This window comes from Odocoileus virginianus, chromosome 30, assembly GCF_023699985.2.
Source record: "Odocoileus virginianus isolate 20LAN1187 ecotype Illinois chromosome 30, Ovbor_1.2, whole genome shotgun sequence".
Taxonomy (NCBI): Eukaryota; Metazoa; Chordata; class Mammalia; order Artiodactyla; family Cervidae; genus Odocoileus; species Odocoileus virginianus.
Window position 1 is genome coordinate 22,741,049 of NC_069703.1, and position 20,943 is coordinate 22,761,991.

A 20,943-nucleotide genomic window follows, 5' to 3' on the forward strand; every position below is an offset into this window, starting at 1 on the left:
CCACCTACCTTGAGGTACTGGGGGCAGGAATTGAACTGCAGGTAGAAAACGTGCTGCTTCCAGGAGCTGCCCTTAGGGTAGGTATAGGTGAGGAGGATCTTGTGGGCCCCAGGGCCCACGAGACCCGAGCTGGGCCGCAGGGAGATGTCCAAGCTGCTTTTGGGGGCCAGGCTGTAGGTAAGCAGCATGGAGCCTTTGTTGACGAGGAGCAGGCTGCGGTAGGAGGGTTCGCTGGGGGACACTGCAGGAAAGAGCTGGGGTGCAAGAGAGGAGGGGCCCAGGCTCAGATCTGCACACCCTCCCCAGCCCCACCCCACACGCACACTCCAGGTGGTCTGTGTGGGCATGGGTGAAGCCATCTCCCAGGAGGCCCAAGATGCCCTCGCACAACCTGGTCAGTGCCCTGGGGGCAGGGAATGGAGGGACACAGCTCGGGCCCCCCCAAAATGCTTCTAATCTCCACAGACATCCAGGCAAGGAGATGGAACAGCCATAGGGACTGGCTCCAGGAAATTCAGGACCCCGGGACCCCACCACCACAAGTTTTTTTCATCTTGTTGTTCAGTTGCTCAGGTGTGTCCAACTCTTTGGGACCCCATAGACTGTAGCCCTCCAGGCTCTTCTGTCCAGGGGATTTCCCAGGCAAGAATACTGGAGTGGGTTACCATTTCCTCCTCCAGGGGATCTTCCTGACCCAGGGATCGAACCCATATCTTCTGTGTCTCCTGCATTGGCAGGTGGATTCTTTACTGCCTGAGCCACTGGGGCTCTTAAAGTGCCCACAAATCATCTTTTGGAGATCCCCATTTCAGAGAAGCAGGTGCAGAAGCTCCGGGGTAAGCAGCCCCTTCTAGGTAATTCTCAGGCAGGCAGCCTTGGTGGGGGGACCGGGGGAGCCCCACTCTGGGAAAGGGAAAGCCCCAGCAGTCCCAAACATCCCTCAGGCATCTAGGGTGTGGCCAGCACGAGGCAAAGAGCTGGGTTGGCTACCAAATGCGCAGCTGAAATTGCTGGCCCGGGTGCCCCCTCCAGCTGGGACAAAGAGCATAGCTGCATGAGGTGCGGGCGAGGGGTATGTGGGCAACATGGGTCCAGAATTCTGCTGGATTTCAGTAAAGGCCACAACTGCTATAAGGAACTGGCCAAGGGAAAGGGGCGGGGGCTGGGGGGGTGGGTCAGTGAGGAGACCCTAGGGAAGTCAGGAGGGCTGTGGGAAGCGGTGCCCTTGAGCAGCAGTGTAACAGTTAGGGGGCAAGATCACCCCCAAACACACAGTGCAAAAGTAATGTCTTTCCAGCAAGCGTGAGACAGGAGGGTGGAGCAGCTGGATGAAAAGACTGATGATGGCAATAGAAGCTGGGAAGAGGCATTGAAGGGGGAACCAGAACTGGCACTTGGCCATCTGGCTCCAGAGTCTGTGTTTCTCAACTTTATGTCATCCTGGGGCTCAGGTCAGACAGGGCCTCCAAGGACCCTGCTGGAGAGACCTGGGAATGATGACTCCCTCAGGACAGGGTTAAGCTAAAGGGCCAGACTTGAGACACTTGCTGGGCTGGATGATCCCTGAGGGCAGGGGCTCATGGCCTGGGAGGTCCTATTCCCAGCAAGCGCTCAGTTAACATGCAAACAGAGGAGTTGGAGACTTTAAAGCTGAGCGTGAGAGGGCCGGGGAACTGTTTCAGATGGAGCAGGCCAGAGCCAGTGGTCCAAGCCCCAGACTCTTCCCAGTCCCACTGCAGTGGTCCAGGAGACAGTCCTTCAAGATGGGTGCAGAGCCCGAGGGGCTGGTGGTGGGGAGGTTGGGACGGCCAGGGAGAGCACTGGACGTGCTTCTGAGACCACCAGAGATGGGAGGGATCTGCAGGCCACGGCAGAGCCAAGCCCCATGTCCCACCTCCCACTGCGGCTGGGGCCACGCTCACCTTGGGGGCGTCCAGGGTGTATTGGGGGATGTGGTGCTCCAAGCCAGGGCAATAGCTGTGGCCTTGCGCCCGGAGCGTCAAGCACCAGGACGGGCACACCGTGCAGTCCTCCTCAATGTTGTTGTAGCTTCGCAGGACCTGTGGGACGACCACACCCACGACCGCGGTGTCTGACCTGGTGGGGCACCCCAGCCTGCCCCCTGCACTGCAGGTACCCTACATGGGGTCCAGGGGGAGGGGCCCCCCGGGAAGACAGTGGGGGAACCACAGCCACAGGAGCCCCTCCCGCTGTGCGCCAGGCCCCGCATTGGACACGCAGCACCAAGCAGTCAGCAAACACGCTCTCTAATCCTCCCAGCAGGACGAGGGTGGGGCTGGGATGTGAAAGCAGCATTCATCCTGCAGGAATGTGCCCAGAGAGCACTGGCCAATAGAAACAGAATGCAAGCCGCAAGTGCGAGCCGCAAACATCATTTTAAATGTTCTAGTAGCCACATCGACAAGGTAAAACACATAAAATTTATTTCAACAATATATTTTATTTAACTGAGTAGATCCAAAATCGTATTGTTTCGACATTATACCTACATATACATAATATACGTGTGTGCATGCTTAGTCGCTCAGTTGTGTCTGACTCTTTGAGACCCCAGGACTGTAGCCCACCAGGCTCCTTTGTCCATGGGGTTTTTCAGGCAAGAATACTAGAGTGGGTTGCCATTTCCTCCTTTAGGGCAATCTTTCTGACCCAGGGATTAAACCCACCTCTCTACATCTCCTACATTGGCAGGCAGGTTCTTTACCACTAGCACCACTTTGGAAGCCTGTATATATCTGTGTATGTATGTATTATTGTTGTTCAGTTGCCCAGTCATGTCCGACTTTTTTTGACCCCATGGACTATAGCATTCTAGGTTTTTCTGTCCCTTACCATCTCCCAAAGTTTGCCCAAGTTCATTGCACTGGTGATGCCATCACATACATATATATACACATACATATACACATATACATACACATACTTATACATATATACATACACATACATATGCACATATATATACACATACATATACATACATATATGTACATGATGCATATAGATGGTGGCACTGGGCTTCCCATGTGGCTCAGTGTGTAAAGAATCCACCTGCAATGTAGGAGAAGCAGGCAGCTGTGAGTTCAATCCCCGGGTCGGGAAGATCCCCTGGAGGACAGCATGGCAACCCACCAGTATTCTCGCCTGGAGAACCCCATGGAGAGAGGAGCCTGGTGGTCTACAGTCCATGGGGTCAGAAAGAGTCAGACACGACTGAAGTGACTGAGCTCGCACGCACGCACGCACATGATGGCATCACCATACATGGGGCATATATATGTGAGGCAGGAGGTATTTTGCATACTTTTTGTGCAAAGTCCTAGAAATCAGCGTCTTCCCTTGACAGCGTGTCTGTTTGGACTAGACACAGTTCAAGAGCTAAGTGGCCACATGTGGCTGGTGGTTGGCATATCGGACAGCTTAGAACTGCAACCTGTAGCCTAAAAGTCTGACGAGCTCAGCCAAGTCAGACATCCACAGCCTCATTCCTACAAACTTCCGAGTTCCCACACAGCCAAGATATTAGAACAGAGGCAACTAAAGACTCAGCTTTGGAAAAACTTCTCAGAAGTTTGGATATGCTCCCAAGTTTATAGATGAAAAGACAGCTCAGGGGTCTATACACTAAGGGAGGAGCCCAAGGTCACAGAGCTGGTGAGGGACTCTGATCCTGACTGCACAGCTCTGCTCCTCCCGGAGCCCCAGCACCCGGCCACTGGGCGAGAACAGCAAGGTGGGCAGAGCAGAGGAGGAGGGAAAGGGGAGGACGGACTGGAAATGAGAAGAGAGTGACATGTCTGGGGCTGAGAGGCTGGACTGGCCACCTGGTCAAGGGAAGACGGATGAGAAGCCCCTTCCTACACGCACGTAATTACTGGGTGCCCCAGGCTTTGTCCCCCCAGGGTGGAGGTCCTGCCCTCGGCTCTTCCAGAAGGACCACTTCCTACCTCAAGGACTAGCGAGAGGTCAGGAGCCCCCCAGCCAGGCGGCCCAGGAAACTACATGCACCAGAATTTTCCGAAGGGCTTGAGCCCCACTGAGTTCTCCCTCCAGAGAGGGTGGGAGGCACACGTGAGGGAGACATAATCAGCTGGGCCAAGAAGCCCCTCAGCCAAGGCAGGACATGAACCTGGGAGAAAGACAGACCACCGAGGCCAAAGTCCAGCCAAGGAGACAGGAGAGGAGGGAGCAGAGCCCGGCACAGAGAGCACGGGTCCCACCTCACGCCACCCTCCCCTCCGACCCCACACCCTGCCGTTCAGGCTCCAGGGCAGAGAATCCACCTTCCCCGGTCCCGTGTGCCCCCACACACCTTATAGGCGGCGAAGGCTTCAAGCTCCACGGCATACAGGCCATTGGGGTGAGGCGGCTGGAAGTGTAGGCGCAGGGCTGTGGACTTGAGAGGGGGCACATCGCAGGTGTTTGGGGTCACCCAGAAGGGGCAGTCAGCCCTGCGCGTCCAGGCCACAGTGATCTTGCCATTGGTATGGTTCATCAGGCACAGGGGGACGGGACTGGGGTCCTTGGGCCTGGGGCAGGCACCGAAATCCACCTCAACAGGCTCAATGCTGACGGGCGGGGGAAAGATGGCCACGTCATTGGTACCGTCGAAGAAGTACTCAGTCATTGGGGGGATGAGGGGATACTGCGGGGCCGGTATGTCCTCCAGGTCCTGTGTGGGGAGAGCCGGGTTGGTGGGGGCCAGTTCTCCAGCCGCTGCCCCTCATCTCTGTGCTCCTTTCTGGAAAAGGCTACAAGAGCTCCACACATGTCACACCCCCCGACTACGAACGATGCCCACGGCACTGCAGAGCGCGGGACTGCCCAAGGATTGCTAGAGAAGGGTGGGGTGTGAACTTGGGAGGGTGGACAGCCCCCCGGGGTCCCAGAGGGACACATCGAACCTCAATGGGGATCATCAGGGCACCGTTCTTATCCTGCTCCAGCTTCCTCTCCCTCAGCATGACACCCAGGATGTCGGGAGGATAGAACGTCAGGCCCCGTGCCAGGTTCGTGCGGTACCATGTGAGATGCTGAGGCCGGAGGATGGCTGGCTTGGTGCTCTCCGAGTGGCATGTCCCAATCAGGTCCAGGAACAGTGGGTCCTACGACATTTTCTGTGTGAGGCTAGATGTCAGCCTCCACTCGCCACCCTGGCCAGAGACCAGCTTCATCAGGGCACAGCGTGTACCACCTGGTCCGGGGGCCCGGGTTGGGTTGTCACCTCAAGGCTCTCTGCCCTGCACGTGCTACGTGGGGTGAGGGCCAAAGTCCCGGCCTGGCAGCAGTGAGGGCAAGACAGGGCTGCCCACCTGGCTCGAAGCGAGCCCCTCCCCTGCCCCTAGCCAACCTCTGGCTCTGAAAGCCAAGCCAGGGGCCCTGGAGGAGAAAGCCATACAAGTTCCAGAATACAGGTGACTGAGCACCGAGCCCTGTCCTCATGACTGGGCCTTGGATTGGCCTCTCCGGGAGCCCCTCCTCGCCCCTCCTCGCCCCTCCCCGGCAGGTCACCTGGTGGTGGATGAGACAGGCCACCCGCCGGCAGTAGATGATGGGTTGAGTGGGCTGGAAGACACAGCACAGGGTCATGCGGGCCTTGCCCACCAGGGTCCCAAAGGCAGGTCTGATGCTGAAGACACTCTCCTGACAGTCGATGTCAAAGTGGAAGTAGGCGGTGCAGTCCGACTTGTTCTCCATCCACAGGGACTGCTCTGAGCGGGTCCCGAGGTTGACCCAGCTGAAGTCGACACAGTGATGCTGCAGTGACAGGTCAGGACCTGGGCGGAGGAGGTGGGGGGCGGGGGGGTGCGCTGTGAGTGGGCCTGGCCACCTGGGGGGTTCTCCAAGGGTCCCACCGATGGGAAGTAGTGCTGCCTGGAGACAGTAAGATTGGGTCAGAAAGGCTTGACACCCCAGCGGCCTGCGCAGATCGCCAGGTGATGGGGGTGGGGGGATAGGGGGGTGGCGGTGGGGGGGGTTGGGAGGAGGGGGTGGGGGGTGAGTATGGGAACAGTATCTCCAGGTGACCTTAACTGATTCCTAGCTGAGCCCACCAGGGGGCAGCAGACACCCAGGCTAAGGGTAGGGAGGCCCCAGGCGTCTAGGAGCAGAGCTTGTCAGCTGTAAGCAGGGGCTGCTCCTGCCTCTGGAGGCAGGGCCGTGACCTGGGACTGCCAGTACCTCTACAGAAACCAACGACTTTGAGCAGGGTCTGTGAGGCACAGCCAGAGGGCACGATGGACAAGTAGTCCATGGTCCTGGCGTCCAAGGTCTCGGGGTGGAAGAACACCGACACGAATCTCTTCTCTCTGGGGGGCACGATGCCGTGGGCCGTGGGGCACGAGAAGGCCTGGTCTTTGACCAGCATGTCTGGGGCCACTTCGATCCTGAAGGGGGCGCTCACCTGTGGGGCCAGGAAAGGTCCGGTTACAGGGTGGAGTGGTCTGTCATCACCAAGGTGCCCCGCTGAAGCCCTGCCTCTGCCTCAGTCATCAGCTTCGATTGTAGAGCAAGGCTGCCTCGGCCCAGAGGAGGGAAGGGGCTGAGCCGTGGGCCCTGCGCTGGGACTGCCCAGAGCAGGTACCTCTGCCTTGTCCCAAAGGTACCATGAGGGCTAGAAGTGGTCCTGGCATCAAGACACCTGAGGGCTGCTCTTAGGGTTGTTCTGGGGGGAGGTCAAGGGATAGTCCAGCCCAGCCCCCAGTTGAGATGATGAGAGGACCCCTGTCGACACGAGTGTATCAACAGACGTAGGTATGCGAGGCTTGCAGCATGTGGTAGGGTGTGGGTGTCAGGCGCACCCAGGCCTGTGGCCCCGAGCCCCGCCCCACGCCCCCCCTGCGTGCACAGGACACGTACTGCCGATGGGTTATACAGCTTGATCTGCCTCTCGGCGGTGCAGCCCACGGCAACGGAACCAAAGTGCAGCACTTTTTGGAAGCCCTCGGCATCCTGGTCCTCCGGGTACCTCTGCTTTATGCTCACCAGCAGCTGGGCGCATTTGGCTGGGCAGAGAGTGGACAGCCTTGGGGAGAAACCCACCAGGGCCTCTGTGGCCCCAAACTGAATAGCCCCTTTCGAGGAAGACACGGGTCACCAGGGAAACACTGGTCTGCGGCACCAAGGGAAACAAAGAGATGACAGAGCCTGTGGGGCTCAGCGAAGGGCGGGAGGCTGATGGAGGTCCCTTGGGGGCCAGGCCAGGGCGGGGGTGGGGGGAGCACACTGGAGGCTTTGTTTCCCAGGGAGGTGCGCCGGGGGGCTCTGGGGACGGGTGAGAGGTCGGGCCTCACCCACAGCCTGCAGCTGGATGCTGCTCTTCTGCTTGCTGCCGTCCCCATACCAGCACGTGGCCTGAGCGTCATAGATGACAGCCATTAGGGGCTGGAAGGTCACCTTGATCCGGCAGGCCTGGCCTGGTTCCAGCAGCCCTGTGGTCGGCAGCATCTGGAATGGGCTGGGGGACTCCCAGGTGAAGAACGTAGACAGGTCCCTGGGGGTGGGACGAGGTGGGGGGGATGTGGATCAGAGCCACTTCGCCCCCTCTGACCACTGCCCCTGCTTCAGAAAGGTAGAGATGCCCCCTTTACTCCCACACCCCATTCCACACCCCACACACCGGTCTCTCCTGCTCCCAGGAATCCTCCTCCCAGTTGTCGCACTTCCCACCTCCAAGCCTCAGCCTCTGCCCTCACCCCGCATTTTCCAGGCAGAACCAGGCCTCGGCCATGTCCCCCATGGCGCACATGGGCAACTGCAGGGATGGTGGGCAGATCAGATTGTGGCAGGGCAGGGTGGCTCTCAAGTCCACACAGAACATCCCCTCTGCTTTCTCAAGCCACAGCTGGTCCACGTACTCCTTCTGCGGTGTGTGGGGGCGGGGGGAAGAGGCAGAGGCAGTGACTGATCAGTGGTACCCGGGTGGTACTCACCTCACCCTGGCCCTGGCCATCCCCCCAACATAACCGTGGAGGGCTGGGCCAGGCCATGGCCCTCCTCCATCTCAGTCTCTGAAGACAAGGTCAGTTACTTGAACTGTAGCGCCATCTTGGTCTCAGAGATATGGGGCCTCTTTTGTGACGGACAAAGTTTTGGGAGAATATTTTGAGAGCAGGAAGAAGCCAAGGAATACAGGGCTTTCTGATGGCCAGCAGAGTAGCACAGCCTTCCCTGCTGCCCCCACCGCCCCGCCACCCCACACATCCAACTGGAAGCCCCTTCTGTCTAATGAGTTCTGGCTCCAAGTGGTAGGATGTGGGTGTGGATATGGGTGTGGTGGTTGGGTTCAGGGAGGCTCCTCACTGCTCTCCCTGGCCCCCTGCTCTGAGGTCACTGTGCCCATGTCCCTCCCTGTCCTCCACTCGCCACCGCAGGCCTTACCTTCTCCAGGGGGCGGAAGATGACGGGGAGTGAGAGGGCTAGGCCTGGGCTCAGGAAGATGGGCTGGGGGACAACCGTGAAGAAGAACTTGGTCTTGGGGGGCCTGTGGGAGGGAGCCAAGGAATACACACTTTGGGATCAGAAAACTAGAAGAGGCAGAAAGATTAGGGGAGACCCTGGAAAGCTAAGCAGCTGGGGGGACTGTGGAAGGGGAAACACAGGGGGTTATGTCCCAGTAGGAATTGCCTCTTGCGTGCCACCATTTTTATTCACTCCAGGATGGAGCGCTGAAGGGAAAGACACAGGAGCAGACTTCCCTGGTGGTCCAGTGGTTAAGGATCCACCTGCCAACGCAGGGGACGCGGGTTCCATCCCTGGCCTGGGGAGATCCCACATGCTGTGGGGCAACTAAGGCCGTGTCCCCACAGCTACCGAGGCCACGCTCTGCAGTGAGAGGGGCCACTGCAAGGGGCCGCCCGCACACCGCAGCTAGAGAGTGACGCCTGCTCGCCGCCAAGTGGAGGGGAGCCCACGCAGCAACGAAGACCCAGCACAGCCGAAAGTGAATGAATAAATAGACAAAATTACTAAAAAAAAAAAAAAAAAAAAAAAGACAACACTGCCAAAAACTCTATACCAGTAGGTTCAGATAAAATAAACACATTTCTAGGAATGTATAATTGACCAAAAGTTACTCAAGAATTATACATTTTGTGGCCACCCTAACCTAAAATTATCCAAAAAATTGAATAAATAGTCAAAGAATCGTCCCACAAAGAAAAGACCAGGCCAGATGGCTTTGCAGCAAGTAGCATGGAGCACTTGATAATTCTAGCCTTGTATTCCCAACAACAGAAAACAAGGAAACCCTCCCCAAAATACTCTGTGAGTCTATCATAATGTTGTTATCAAAACCTGACAGTTATGAGAAGAAAGGAAAATTACAGGCCAGTACCAGCCATAAACAAAATATTGGCAAAAACAATTTAGCAATGTGTATAGAAAGAATACTCAATCATCAACAAGCTGGGCTTATTCTAAGAATACACCATTGGTTTAACATTAAAAAAAAAAAAAAGTGTGGGGATGGATTTTCCTGATGATCCAGTGGTTAGGAATCCTCCTGCCAATGCAGGGGACATGGGTTCAATCCCTGGTTTGGGAAGATTCCACATGCCTCTGGGCAACTAAGCCTGTGGGCCACAATTACTGAATCCTGTGCGCCCCAGAGCCTGCGCGCTGCAACAAGAGAAGCCCCCTGCTCACAGAAAGTGTATGCGCAGCAACAAAGACACAGCACAGCCAAAAAATAATTAATTTTTTTAAAATCAGGGGATTTCTCTGGCAGTTCAGTGGTTAAGACTCCAAATTTCCATTGCAGGGGGTGCAGGTTAGATCCCACATGCCCTGTGGTGCAGCCAAAAAAAAAGAAAATTAAAAATCATTTAATGTAATTCACCGTATTGACAAATTAAGAGAAAAAACAAATGACCATCTCAATAAAGAAAAACATTAAATAAACTTCAACATATGTTTATGACAAAAACTCTCAGCAACCTAGGAATAGAAGGGAACTTCCTTAACCTGATAAAGTCTAAAAAAAGAAGAAAAAAAAACAACTACAGGAAACATGCAAATTAATGGTGAAACACTGGAATCTTTCACGTTGAGATCATGAGCAAAACAAGGATGTCTTCTATAACCACTTCTGTTCAGCACTTTCCTTTTCAATAGTGCAGGAAGGAAAGACAAAGAAAGAAAAGATATAGGATTGGAAAGGAAGGAAAAAAATGCCATTTTCATTTAAGATATGAACATGTACATGGAAAACAGAATTAACAAACACATCATTAGAATTAACAAGAGAATTTGCCAAGGTCGCTGGGCACAAGGGTGTGGACAAAGCATCTATATTTTTAAAAAATGACTTTCTAAAAAACCAGCAACAAGCAGAAAAATAAAACAACTTTAAAAGATATACTCAACATCATTAAAAATTTAAAACACTTAGGTATAATTCTAACTAAAGATGTGTAAGACATCTATGGAGAAAATTTTACATTTTACTGAAAGACATGAAAGAAGACCTAAAGAAATATAGAGAGGCACCATGTTCATGAAAGACTCAATTTGTAATGATGTCAATTCTCCCCCAATTGATCTATGTGTGCATGCCTGTGTGCTCAGTCACTTCAGTCATGTCCAACTCTTCAATCCTATAGACTGTAGGCTCCTCTTGTCCATGGGATTCTCCGGGCAAGAATACTGGAGTGGGTTGCCAATGCCCTCCTTCAGGGGATCTTTCCAACCCAAGAATCAAACCCATGTATCTTGCATCTCCTGAATTGCAGGCGGACTCTTTACCCCACCAAGCCACCTGGAAGGCCTAAATTGATCTATATGTTCAACTAAATCCTAAACAAAATCTTAAAAGGTTGTCTACATGCATCTATTTAAGTTGATTTGAAGATATTTATAAAAGTTAAAAGGTCCAGTGAGAGCCAAGACAATCTTGAGTAAGAATGAAGTTGGAGGACTTAAACTACAAGATAATCAAGACTTATTATAAGCTTATTATAGAACTTATTATAAGCTTTAATAATCAATTCAGGATGATATTTATTGGCCCAGGGGGAGACAAATAGAGCAAGGGAACAAAACAGGATTCAGAAATGGTTCCTACATGTATGGACACTTGATAAACATCAGTGGTAGGGAGATCATAAGGCAAAGTATAAAATTTTCAATAAATGGTGCTGGGACAACTGGAAATTGATTTGAGGGGAAAAAAAGTCACTGAATCCCTACTTCAAACCATTCACAAAAATCAATTCCATGTAGATAAAAGACAAATATGAAAGGCAAAATTATAATGTCTTTAGAAGATACTATAGGAGAAAATCTTCATGAACTAGATAAGGGTAGAGAAGAACTTGCAGGTTATCAACCATAAAAGAAAAAATATTGGTACATTTGATTCCTTTGAAATTAAGAATGCCTTTTCTTCAAAATATATGACAGAAGAAAAGACAAATCACAAGGTGGGAGAAGATATTCACAACACATAACTGGCAAAGAATTAGTATCTTCAATAAGAACATCTATTAAAAAAAGACAGTCTACAAAGAACATGTAAAGACAGATAGCAGGTACATGAAAAGATGCTCAACAATGCATAATTATTAGAGAAATGTAAATCACAACAAGATATCACCTTGCACTATTATCAAGAAGTCTACAAATAACAAACGTTAGCAAGGATGTGGAGAAAAGGGGACCCTTGTATACTAATGGTGAGAATGTTAATTGGTCTGCCATCCTGGAAAACAGTATGGAGGTTCCAAAACCACTAAAAATAGGACTACCATATGATCTAGTGATTCCACTCCTCCGCATACGTCCAGGAAAAAAAAAGAAAACAAGAAAAACACTAATTGGAAAAGATACATGTACCCCAATGTTCATAGCAACACTGTTTACAATAGCCAAGATACTGGAGCACCCCAAGCGACCATCAGCAGACAAATAGGTCAAGAAGATGTGGCATACACACACACACACACACACACACACACACACACACACACACACTCACAATGGAATATTACCCAGCCACAAAAAATAATGAAATCCAGCAACATGGGTGGACCTAGAGAATATTATGATAAGTGAAGTAAGTCAGACAAAGACAAATACTACATGATATCACTTGTATGTGAAATCTAAAAACGAAAACAAACCAATGTTTATAGCAAAGCAGAAATAGACTCAAAGACACAGAAAACAAAGTAGTTGTTACCGGTGGGGAGAGGGAAGTGGGAAGGGGCAAGATCAAGATAGGCATATGGTGTTAAGAGAAACAAACTACCAAATTTAAAATAGATAAGCAGGACTTCCCTGGTGACACAGTGGGTAAGAATCTGCCTGCCAATGCAGCGGACACAGGTTCCATCCCTGCTCTGGAAAGATTCCTCATGCCGAGGAGCAGCTAAGCCCTCACGCCACAACTACTGAGTCCGCACTCTAGATTCCTCGAGCCACAACTACTGAGCCCATGTGCCTACAGCCTGAGAAGCCACTGCAATGAGAATCCCAAGCACTGCAGTGAAGAGTGGACCCCGCTTGACGCAACGAGAGAAAGCCCATGCAAAGCAACAAAGACCCAGCACAGCCAAAAATAGAATAAATAAATAAACCTAAACTTAAAATAATAAAATAAAATAGTTAGGCAACAAGGATATCCTGCATAGCACAGGAAATGATAGCCATTATCTTGTAATAACTTTTAGGGAGTATAATCTATACAAGTACTCAATCATTATGCTATACAGATGAAATTCATATAATATTGCAAATCAGCTACATTTTAATTCTTTTTGAAAAATGAAAAAAGATAATCTAACAGAAAAATGTGCACAGGCTTAAACAGGAATGGCCAATAACACAAACGAAATGGCCAATAACACAGGAAAAAACACTTAATTGTAATAGAAATCAGAGAAATGCAAATTTAACCTACAACAAATTAGCAAAATTAGCAACAAATTTAAGTCTAAAGAATATCAACTGTTGGTAAAGATAAAGAGGAAAGGGAATATTCATATGTGGCTGGTGGGAATATAAATGGATATAAGTACTTTGGAAACGAGTTTGGCAAACATGTACAAACATCTGTAAGAAGCAAACATGTACATGTTCTAAGTCACAGTAGTTCTATTCCTTTGTATCTACCCGAGAAAAACCTGAACTTGTGCAATAGCTGAACAATGTTGATAACAGTCTCAAACTTGAAACAACCAAAATATTCCTCAGCAGAAAAATGTACAAACACATAGAAGCATACATTGAACTATTACTCTGTGATTAAAAAGGATAAACTATGTATGCATGTGGATGAGTCTTATGAATATAACTGAGCTATGACCAACCTAGACAGCATATTAAAAAGCAGAGACATTACTTTGCCAACAAAGCGCCATATAGTCAAAGCCATGGATTTTTCAGTAGTCATGCACGGATGTGAGAGATGGATCATAAAGAAGGCTGAGCGCCGAAGAACTGATGCTTCTGAATTGTGGTGCTGGAGAAAACTCTTCAGAGTCCCTTGGACAGCAAGGAGATCAAACCAGTTAATCCTAAAGGAATTCAATCCCGAATATTCATTGGAAGGACTGATGTTAAAGCTGAAGCTCTAGTAATTTGGTCACCTGATGTGAAGAGCTGAATCACTGGAAAAGACCCTGATGGTGGGAAAGATTGAAGACAGGAGGAGAAGGGGGAGACAGAGAATGAGGTGGTTGGAAGGCATCATCAACTCAATGGACATGAGTTTGAGCATTTGTGAGATAGTAAAGGACAGGGAAGCCTGGCATGCTGCAGTCCATGGGGTTGCAAAGAATCAGATATGACTTAGTGACTGAACAACAACAACAACAAAAGTATATCATGTTATCCCACTTACATAAAGTTCATAAGAAAAGAAGGTAAACAAACTATATCATTTAGGGATGCAAACATAAGTGGCAAACTCTTTTGAGAAAGACAAGAAAATCATTCTCATGAAAGTCAGAACAGTGGTTACCTTTACCAGTAGGGAAGGTGTTCCAATGCTGGGGGGACACATGATGAGAGAAGGTGAGCTTCAGGCACTGTTATTACTCCATTAATCAACCTGGTCGCATGGGTTCCACTTTCAACAACTGTTCAAACTATACATGTTCTATACACTCTTTTGGTTTTGTATGACTTTTTTTTTTTTAAGTGGCTGCCTTGGGGGTTTGAGGGCTCAGGGACTTAGTCTCTGATCCCTCATACTGGTACCTGTATTTTATCTTCTGGATTTTCAAGGAGAGATTTTTCAGAACCAGGGTTTTGGTGATCTCCTTCCCCAACACCCAGCCTTTCCACTGTAGCTCTTCAGTCACCTCAATGTCCCAGATGACCCTCTTCTTCACTTTGTCCTGCTTCTTTGGGAAGCACAGCTGAGTATCCATGGAGCTGGCAGGCTGTCCGGTTGGCAGGGAGAAAGGAGAGAAGACTTCAAAGACCCCGAGAATGGGCTAAGATCGCCCCACCTCTAGAAGGTAATGAATTACACCACTCCTTGCCCCATGGGGGATGGTCTGGAGAGAGAAGGTGAGAGGCAGGGAGGCCCTGCAGTCTCATATTACCTCTTCTGAGGTCACTGGAATGGTTTTCCAACTAGATTCCCTGAGACACTGCCCCTGAAGCCTTCCCCAGACCACTCTGTCGGCCACTTAACCCAGCACACTCAGCAGCCTTAGCTGGCCTGTTCTGTTCCCCAGTGGGCCCTCACACACTGCTCGGTTCAGATGCTGCCTTCTCCTCTTCATCCTCCCCATCCTACCCCTTCTCTGCAGAAGCCTGTAGAGAACTTCTCTAAGACGTCCCTCACTGGGACTTCTCCAGGGCACAGGGATATTCCACCATTTCCTCTCCCATCCCTCACCTAGCTGGTGGAACAGAGGACAGAGCCAACTTGCCTGGGGTCAACCCACACCCGATGCCTTGGCTTTGAGGCCACTCCAAGCACTTCTCCTAAGGATGCTAGAGGTTCACTGTACCAACACTCCTGTCTGTAACAGCAAATCCTTTCACAGGCTGATCCCTAACCCTTAACTATCTGAGGAGGGAGGGGAATGGAAAACTTCTGGGGCAGCAAGATGGCAGGAGGAACCAGGTGCCTCTTCCTACCATTCATGCATTTTTCTTTAACTTTGACCAAGTATTGTTTTTACATCACTATATAAGGGAGGCCCAGCATGCTGCAGTCCATGGGGACCCAACTTAGCAGCTGAGCAACAACATAGGGTAAATGTATGTGTTTAACAGGTATGTGTTTCACTACCTATGATGCACCAGACACTGTAGAGGCTAGTGCCAGGCCGATAACAGTGAACAAGACCATCAAATCCTTTCTCTCTTGGAGCTTACATCTCAGTTTCAAAATATACAGTGTCAGATGGCCTGAACTGCCCACGGAGGAAAGGTGACATGGGTGACCGAGGGTCATTTATTATAAACATCAGCTGATGCATCAATCAGTCCAACCAGAAAAACAGAAACCCCTCTGGGTGTTTAAAATAAGGAGTTCAATGCACAACCAGCGGCTAGTGAAGTAACCTCAAAGTTACTCAAAGTAACCTCAAGAAGCGGCCACCAGGGACGTCCCCGGTGGTCCGGTGGTTGAGAATCAGCCTGCCAAAGCAGGGGACATGGGTTTGCTCCCTGGTCTATGAAGATTCCACATGTCGAGGAGCAACTAAGCCCATGTGCCACAACTACTAAGCCCGTGCACCTAGAACATGGGCCCCACAATAAGAGAAACTACTGCAATGAGAAGCCCATGCACCACAATGAAGAGTAGCCCCTGCTCACTGCAACTAGAGAAAGCCCATGTGCAGCAACAAAGACCCAGCACAGCCAAAAAGAAATAAACAAATTAATATAATTTTAAAAAGAAGGTGCCACTGTACACAAGTGAGGGGAAGAGGTGGGGTTCTCAGAACCCAGAGCACTGTCTGGTGCCGATGGCAGTCACAGAGAGATGCCGACCGAGACGCTGTCAAAAGCAGAGATTCTCCCCTCCTCCCACCTTCCAGTCTCCAGCCAGCTCAGAGCAGAGTGGGGAAGGGCAGTGAATGAATCTGTGTGCAAACTGGCCTGGAACGGCACAGATGCAGGGGAGAGATGACCATGGTCCACAGGGAGGCAGATGCAACCAGCATCACATCTAAGTCAACCCAAGAGCTCCCACATGATACAGACACATGCTGCACAAAACACAGTCGGACCCCTATGTTACCTCCCTAGACGAGCACCGGCCACCCTGACCCAGTGCTGTCACACAGAGAGAGTCCTGAGAGCTGCCAAAAAGCAAACAACATGCACCCACTGGACAAAGGCAAAGCCCTAGGCATTAAGATCAGAAGTCCTTTGTGAAGGAAGAGAGAACTACGGGCTACTCTTATCAGCCGCAAACTCCCATCTCGCCGACATTCTTCTCCTCTCCGCCGTCATGCTCACAGCTGCCACCGCCCCAGCTGGCCTGGGGCTCCATGTATTACTATCCCTCCGTCTAGTAATGGGGTTGGGACAGGAGAGAGGGGCCCTCCCAGATTCCGACCCCTGCCGCCCTGCTGCCCATCCACCCCGCTCGGCCCCACAGGCGTCCTCACAAAGGCACTGGCATTGCTGCTGCCGTAGGCACTCACGGCCATGCTGCTGCCACTGATGGTGGGAAACGCCACTGTGCTGGCACTCAGGCATGATCCGGAGTTCATGGTGCAGTCCCCGCTGTCCCTAGTCCTCATGAGGAGGCTGAGGACTGCTTCAATGAGCATCGGGTGACGGGAACACAAGTCCGAAGGAAGCTCTCTGGCTAAGCCAAGAGTTCCTGCCAGTCGGGAGCTGGAAAGAGACCAGAGAGGAGACAGGAGGGGCATGAGAAAGAGACATCAATGGAGAATACTCACCATGGGCACCGTGATCATGGAGGAGTTGCCTGCTCCCGAGCTTTGGCAACAGGTTGAAGTGGCATGTGAGGAACGAGCCTAAATACAAGACCCAGGGCTTTGCCTGGGAGCCTAGAGGCTCACCATTCAGGAAAGGCCATTTGGAAAAGAGAACTGGGGATGAGGCCCATGCAGCACTGCTCTCCATAACCACACGTGGCATTTCTCAGTAAGTCCCCAGTGAGTGTCACTGAAGCATATGCATTGCTTTTACCTGGCTTTTACTCTCTACGTGTTGCCTCAGAACATGGCTGGCCTCCTCTGAGAAGAGAAATAAAGGACCAAGGAAAGGCAAATGAGACTGAAGGCTTCTTGGGCTTCTGAGTTTTTTCTATCAGTACACAACCTGTTCAGTTCAGTTGCTCAGTCGTGTCCGACTCTTTGTGACCCCATGAACTGCAGCACGCCAGGCTTCCCTGTCCATCACCAACTGCTAGAGTCTACCCAAACCCATGGCCATTGAGTTGGTGATGCCATCCAACCATCTCGTCCTCTGTCGTCCCCTTCTCCTCCTGCCCTCAATCTTTCCCAGCATCAGGGTCTTTTCAAATGAGTCAGCTCTTTGCATCAGGTGGCCAAAGTATTGGAGTTTCAGCTTCAACATCAGTCCTTCCAATGAACGCCCAGGACTGATCTTTAGGATGAACTGGTTGGATCTCCTGGCATTCCAAGGGACTCTCAAGAGTCTTCTCCAACACCACAGTTCAAAAGCATCAATTCTTTGGCACTCAGCTTTCTTTATAGTCCAACTCTCACATCCATACATAACTACTGGAAAAACCATAGCCTTGACTAGATGGACCTTTGTTGACAAAGTAATGTCTCTGCTTTTAACCCAGGTTTAAAGGAAGCCTTCACTGAAATGATGATTCAATCCAAGGATAAATGAATCAACCTCTAAAGCAGAGGGATCCACTGATAGGCTGTGTCTGGAAATTATATGCAAATATTATAGGCAAATTATACGCAAATTTCATGGGTATGGGCATATGCTCTTTTCCAGGGAGAGTGTCCACAGCTTTCAACAAATGCTCAAAAGGGTGCTTGACCCTGCTTTGGACACACAAGGGTCCCAAACTGGCTCTGGCTCCATCTCAAGTTCCCCTTCCTTCTGCATATACACCCAGGTGTGGCTACCATATTTGACAGCATCAATGTACTCCTTTTTTGAACATATGTGCATTTGTAAGATTATTCAGTACCTTCCCCCACCTCTTTGAATAACAATTTCAAAAATAATAACAACTTCTAAGAACGCCTATAGAGAACTTATCATGTGCCAAGCAGTGTTGTAAGCCTTTCACATGTATTTTAATCCTTACAACAATTTATGATTAGATGTGAGTCATCTTTTATTTGGCCTGAAATTATTTATTTTCCAGTCTGGGGTTTAGCCCCTTATTATAACATATTATGATTTGGGAAACAGTTTTATGGTCGCCCTTTAGAAATTTCCACACTTCCATCAGACACTCTCCCATACCCTCCTCACCACTCATCCGGACCGAAAGATTCTGCTGATGTACTCTTTCCTAATTGGCAACAAGTCCAAACCATCTAGGGGCTTCCCTGGTGGCTCAGTGGTGAAGAATCGGCCTGCCAAGAAGGAGATGTGGGTTCAGTCCCTGGGTTGGAAAGAACCCCTGGAAAAGGAAATGGCAACCCACTCCAGTATTCTTGCCTGAGAAATCTCATGGACAGAGGAGCCTGGTGGGCTACAGTCCATGGGGTCACAAAAGAGTCAGACATAACAGAGCAACTAAACAGTAGCAACCAAACCCTCCAAAGGGGACTATCTTACATTCACTCATTCATTCATTCATTCATTCATTCACAAGGCGTTTACTGAATGCCTGCTATGTACCAGTGCTAGGCACCAGACAGGACAGGCAAGGCTCCTACTTCAATGAACATTCAGATGGAATCAAAGAGATGCAAGCTGGTGAGACAGGGAGGAAGGCCCTGTTACCTTTCTGATGTTGGATGGCTTTTTAGTACTTACCTGGCTCAGTAATGCCTGTAACTGTAGGGGATTCTACAACAGCCTCTGCCTCTGGACTCTGGAAAAAAAAAAAATCTCCAATCAGCATTTGTAGGAAAAAAAAGAGAGATAACAGGGTAGAAAGCTGGTCCAGACCAGGGCTTAGGGCTTAGGGAAGTGAGCACTGGTCCTGGAGCAAGAAAAGTTGGGTTCCAGCATCTGCTCCGATTCATTTGAGATAGGCAAGTTTCTCCATCTCCTCGAGCCTCAGTCTCCTCACCTGTAAAATGAAGGTTATCCTATTTCACAAAATTGACTTTAATTGTGAAAGAAACAGAGAATTTGAAAAAGCCCTAGGCAAACCTATGTTACTATAATTAACAATGACAACTTCCACACTAGCATGTGCTACTCTTCCAAAGACTGCAATCACTGCGAGGACACTGGGCAAGGGAGGTGTTGTTTTTCGTATCTTTTTTATATCTTGAGAACCTTAAAAAAAAAAATCAGCTCCCTTTATTTGCCTGATTTCCAACCTAAAAATTCCTAAGATGACCAATGTAAAAAGCGGCGGGTTGCCAAGAAGAAATAAAATATACTTAGAGCGGTTTCACTATCCTCTAAGAGATCTCCAGGCTGATCTCGCCCAAGTCTTAGTCCCTCGGGGCTCTCCGACGGACACTGAGGGGATCCCCGTCACGACTTCCCAAAGGAGACGGTCACCTAAGACAGATACCTTCCCTGGCCACTCGCGCAGCTCGCCTGGTCGCTGGGACCAACGCTCAGAACTCACACCGCCGCTATGCTGTCGTTTCTATAGATACAAGACGCACGAGTCACGGCGTCTCCTGGTATCCCAGGGCAACGACGGCTACCCGCAGGAGTCAAGGATCAGAGAAAGCGAAGACCCCGCCCAACTTCAACGTTCACCCGTATTTTTTATTCTCCAGCTTTCCCTGCTGGCTGTTAACTGTCTTCTACCAGTTGCAACACAATTGTTGGGACGTCCCCGAAATCCTGGCTTTAGTTGACGACCAAATTCGAAGGAGACTAATCCAAGGACTTGTCAGAGCAGTGGGAGTCGTTTCTGTTCTTTTGTGATACCCTTTAGTGATAGAGTCAGAATCTCACCCGGAACTTCATTCTGTGATTGCAATTGTTAACTTAAAAGCAGTAGTTATTTCTTACCTGCATGTTGCATTGCAAATGAATTCTTTTTTCAAGTGGAAGGGAATGTCTCCTAGGCATTTTCTCCTGGCATTTCCTCCAGCCCAGTACAAAGCTAACTCTTTTGAAGGGATCTGAAGGTGGATGTTTGAAGAAGGCATTATGACACATAATATGGATTTTTGGAAGCCCACTGGTTCATTTGTTCCTATGTCCTTTGCAGGGAAGAGTCTCATTTGGTGAAGACTCCTTAGGTGGTTGAAGCTGAAAATCTGAGTTCATTCATGGGCAATTAAAGATGCTTCACTACCCGGGACAATGATGAGGGTGGGTGTTAGAGGGAGAGACTCTATGGATAAACCCCGAAAATAAACTCTCATTTTGGGGAAGTTGGAGTTTAAAGGTAAAAGATACACTTAGATGACAGTGCTGCCTTAATTGGCCTGGGAGATCACATGGCCAGAGGCTGAAACGAAGGGTCAGGCCAGAGGCCCATTACGTTATGCCAGCACAATTAGGTCTGGAGTTTTCTTGGGATCGAGGAATGTGGAACTTGGTGAGCTTTTCACTGGTTTTAACATTATTCTCAGAATAGGAAACCTGCACTTTGGACATTACCACTTCTATGTTGTTTGTGGTTTCTATAATGATTTCCTTTTTGTTTTCCTTTAAGCTCTTTTTGAAATGGTCAGCCTGACTCAGCTGAACCTGAGGAACAGGGAAAAGGACCTGTTTGTCTATTCTTAGGCCATGAAAAAGTAAGGAGCAGTAACTCTGGAGGCACGGCTCAGTGGTAGCCTCAGAAATCCCAGTGAGAAAGCCCTAAGGAGATTAGAGCTAGAAAGCTTATTCCAGGAGCCA

At 49.9% G+C, this 20,943-nt stretch overlaps 1 protein-coding gene across 13 annotated transcripts in view; it reads right to left on the reverse strand.

Annotated features, from left to right (window-relative positions):
* The window catches only part of CFAP65 (cilia and flagella associated protein 65), a 39,067-nt gene extending 19,321 nt beyond the window's left edge, over positions 1 to 19,746 (reverse strand). For 3 of the 13 annotated variants that reach the window (XM_070458656.1, XM_070458661.1, XM_070458662.1), the window contains exons 1-15: positions 19,652 to 19,732; positions 18,937 to 19,195; positions 18,427 to 18,530; positions 16,599 to 16,830; positions 14,221 to 14,405; positions 8,401 to 8,503; positions 7,716 to 7,882; positions 7,314 to 7,513; positions 6,880 to 7,025; positions 6,202 to 6,424; positions 5,533 to 5,798; positions 4,926 to 5,126; positions 4,334 to 4,693; positions 1,923 to 2,060; positions 9 to 254 (exon numbers count right to left, since the gene is read on the reverse strand). In XM_070458656.1, coding sequence (XP_070314757.1) covers positions 9 to 254; positions 1,923 to 2,060; positions 4,334 to 4,693; positions 4,926 to 5,126; positions 5,533 to 5,798; positions 6,202 to 6,424; positions 6,880 to 7,025; positions 7,314 to 7,513; positions 7,716 to 7,882; positions 8,401 to 8,503; positions 14,221 to 14,405; positions 16,599 to 16,830; positions 18,427 to 18,491 — 2,532 coding nt within the window. In that variant the 5' untranslated portion in view covers positions 18,492 to 18,530; positions 18,937 to 19,195; positions 19,652 to 19,732. Of the gene's footprint in view, positions 1 to 8; positions 255 to 1,922; positions 2,061 to 3,002; positions 3,073 to 4,333; positions 4,694 to 4,925; positions 5,127 to 5,532; positions 5,799 to 6,201; positions 6,425 to 6,879; positions 7,026 to 7,313; positions 7,514 to 7,715; positions 7,883 to 8,400; positions 8,504 to 14,220; positions 14,406 to 16,598; positions 16,831 to 18,426; positions 18,531 to 18,936; positions 19,196 to 19,651 lie in introns of those variants that run through there. The other 10 variants (XM_070458654.1, XM_070458664.1, XM_070458652.1 and 7 more) reach the window with 9 other exon arrangements.
* Between the last annotated feature and the right edge of the window lie 1,197 nt (positions 19,747 to 20,943).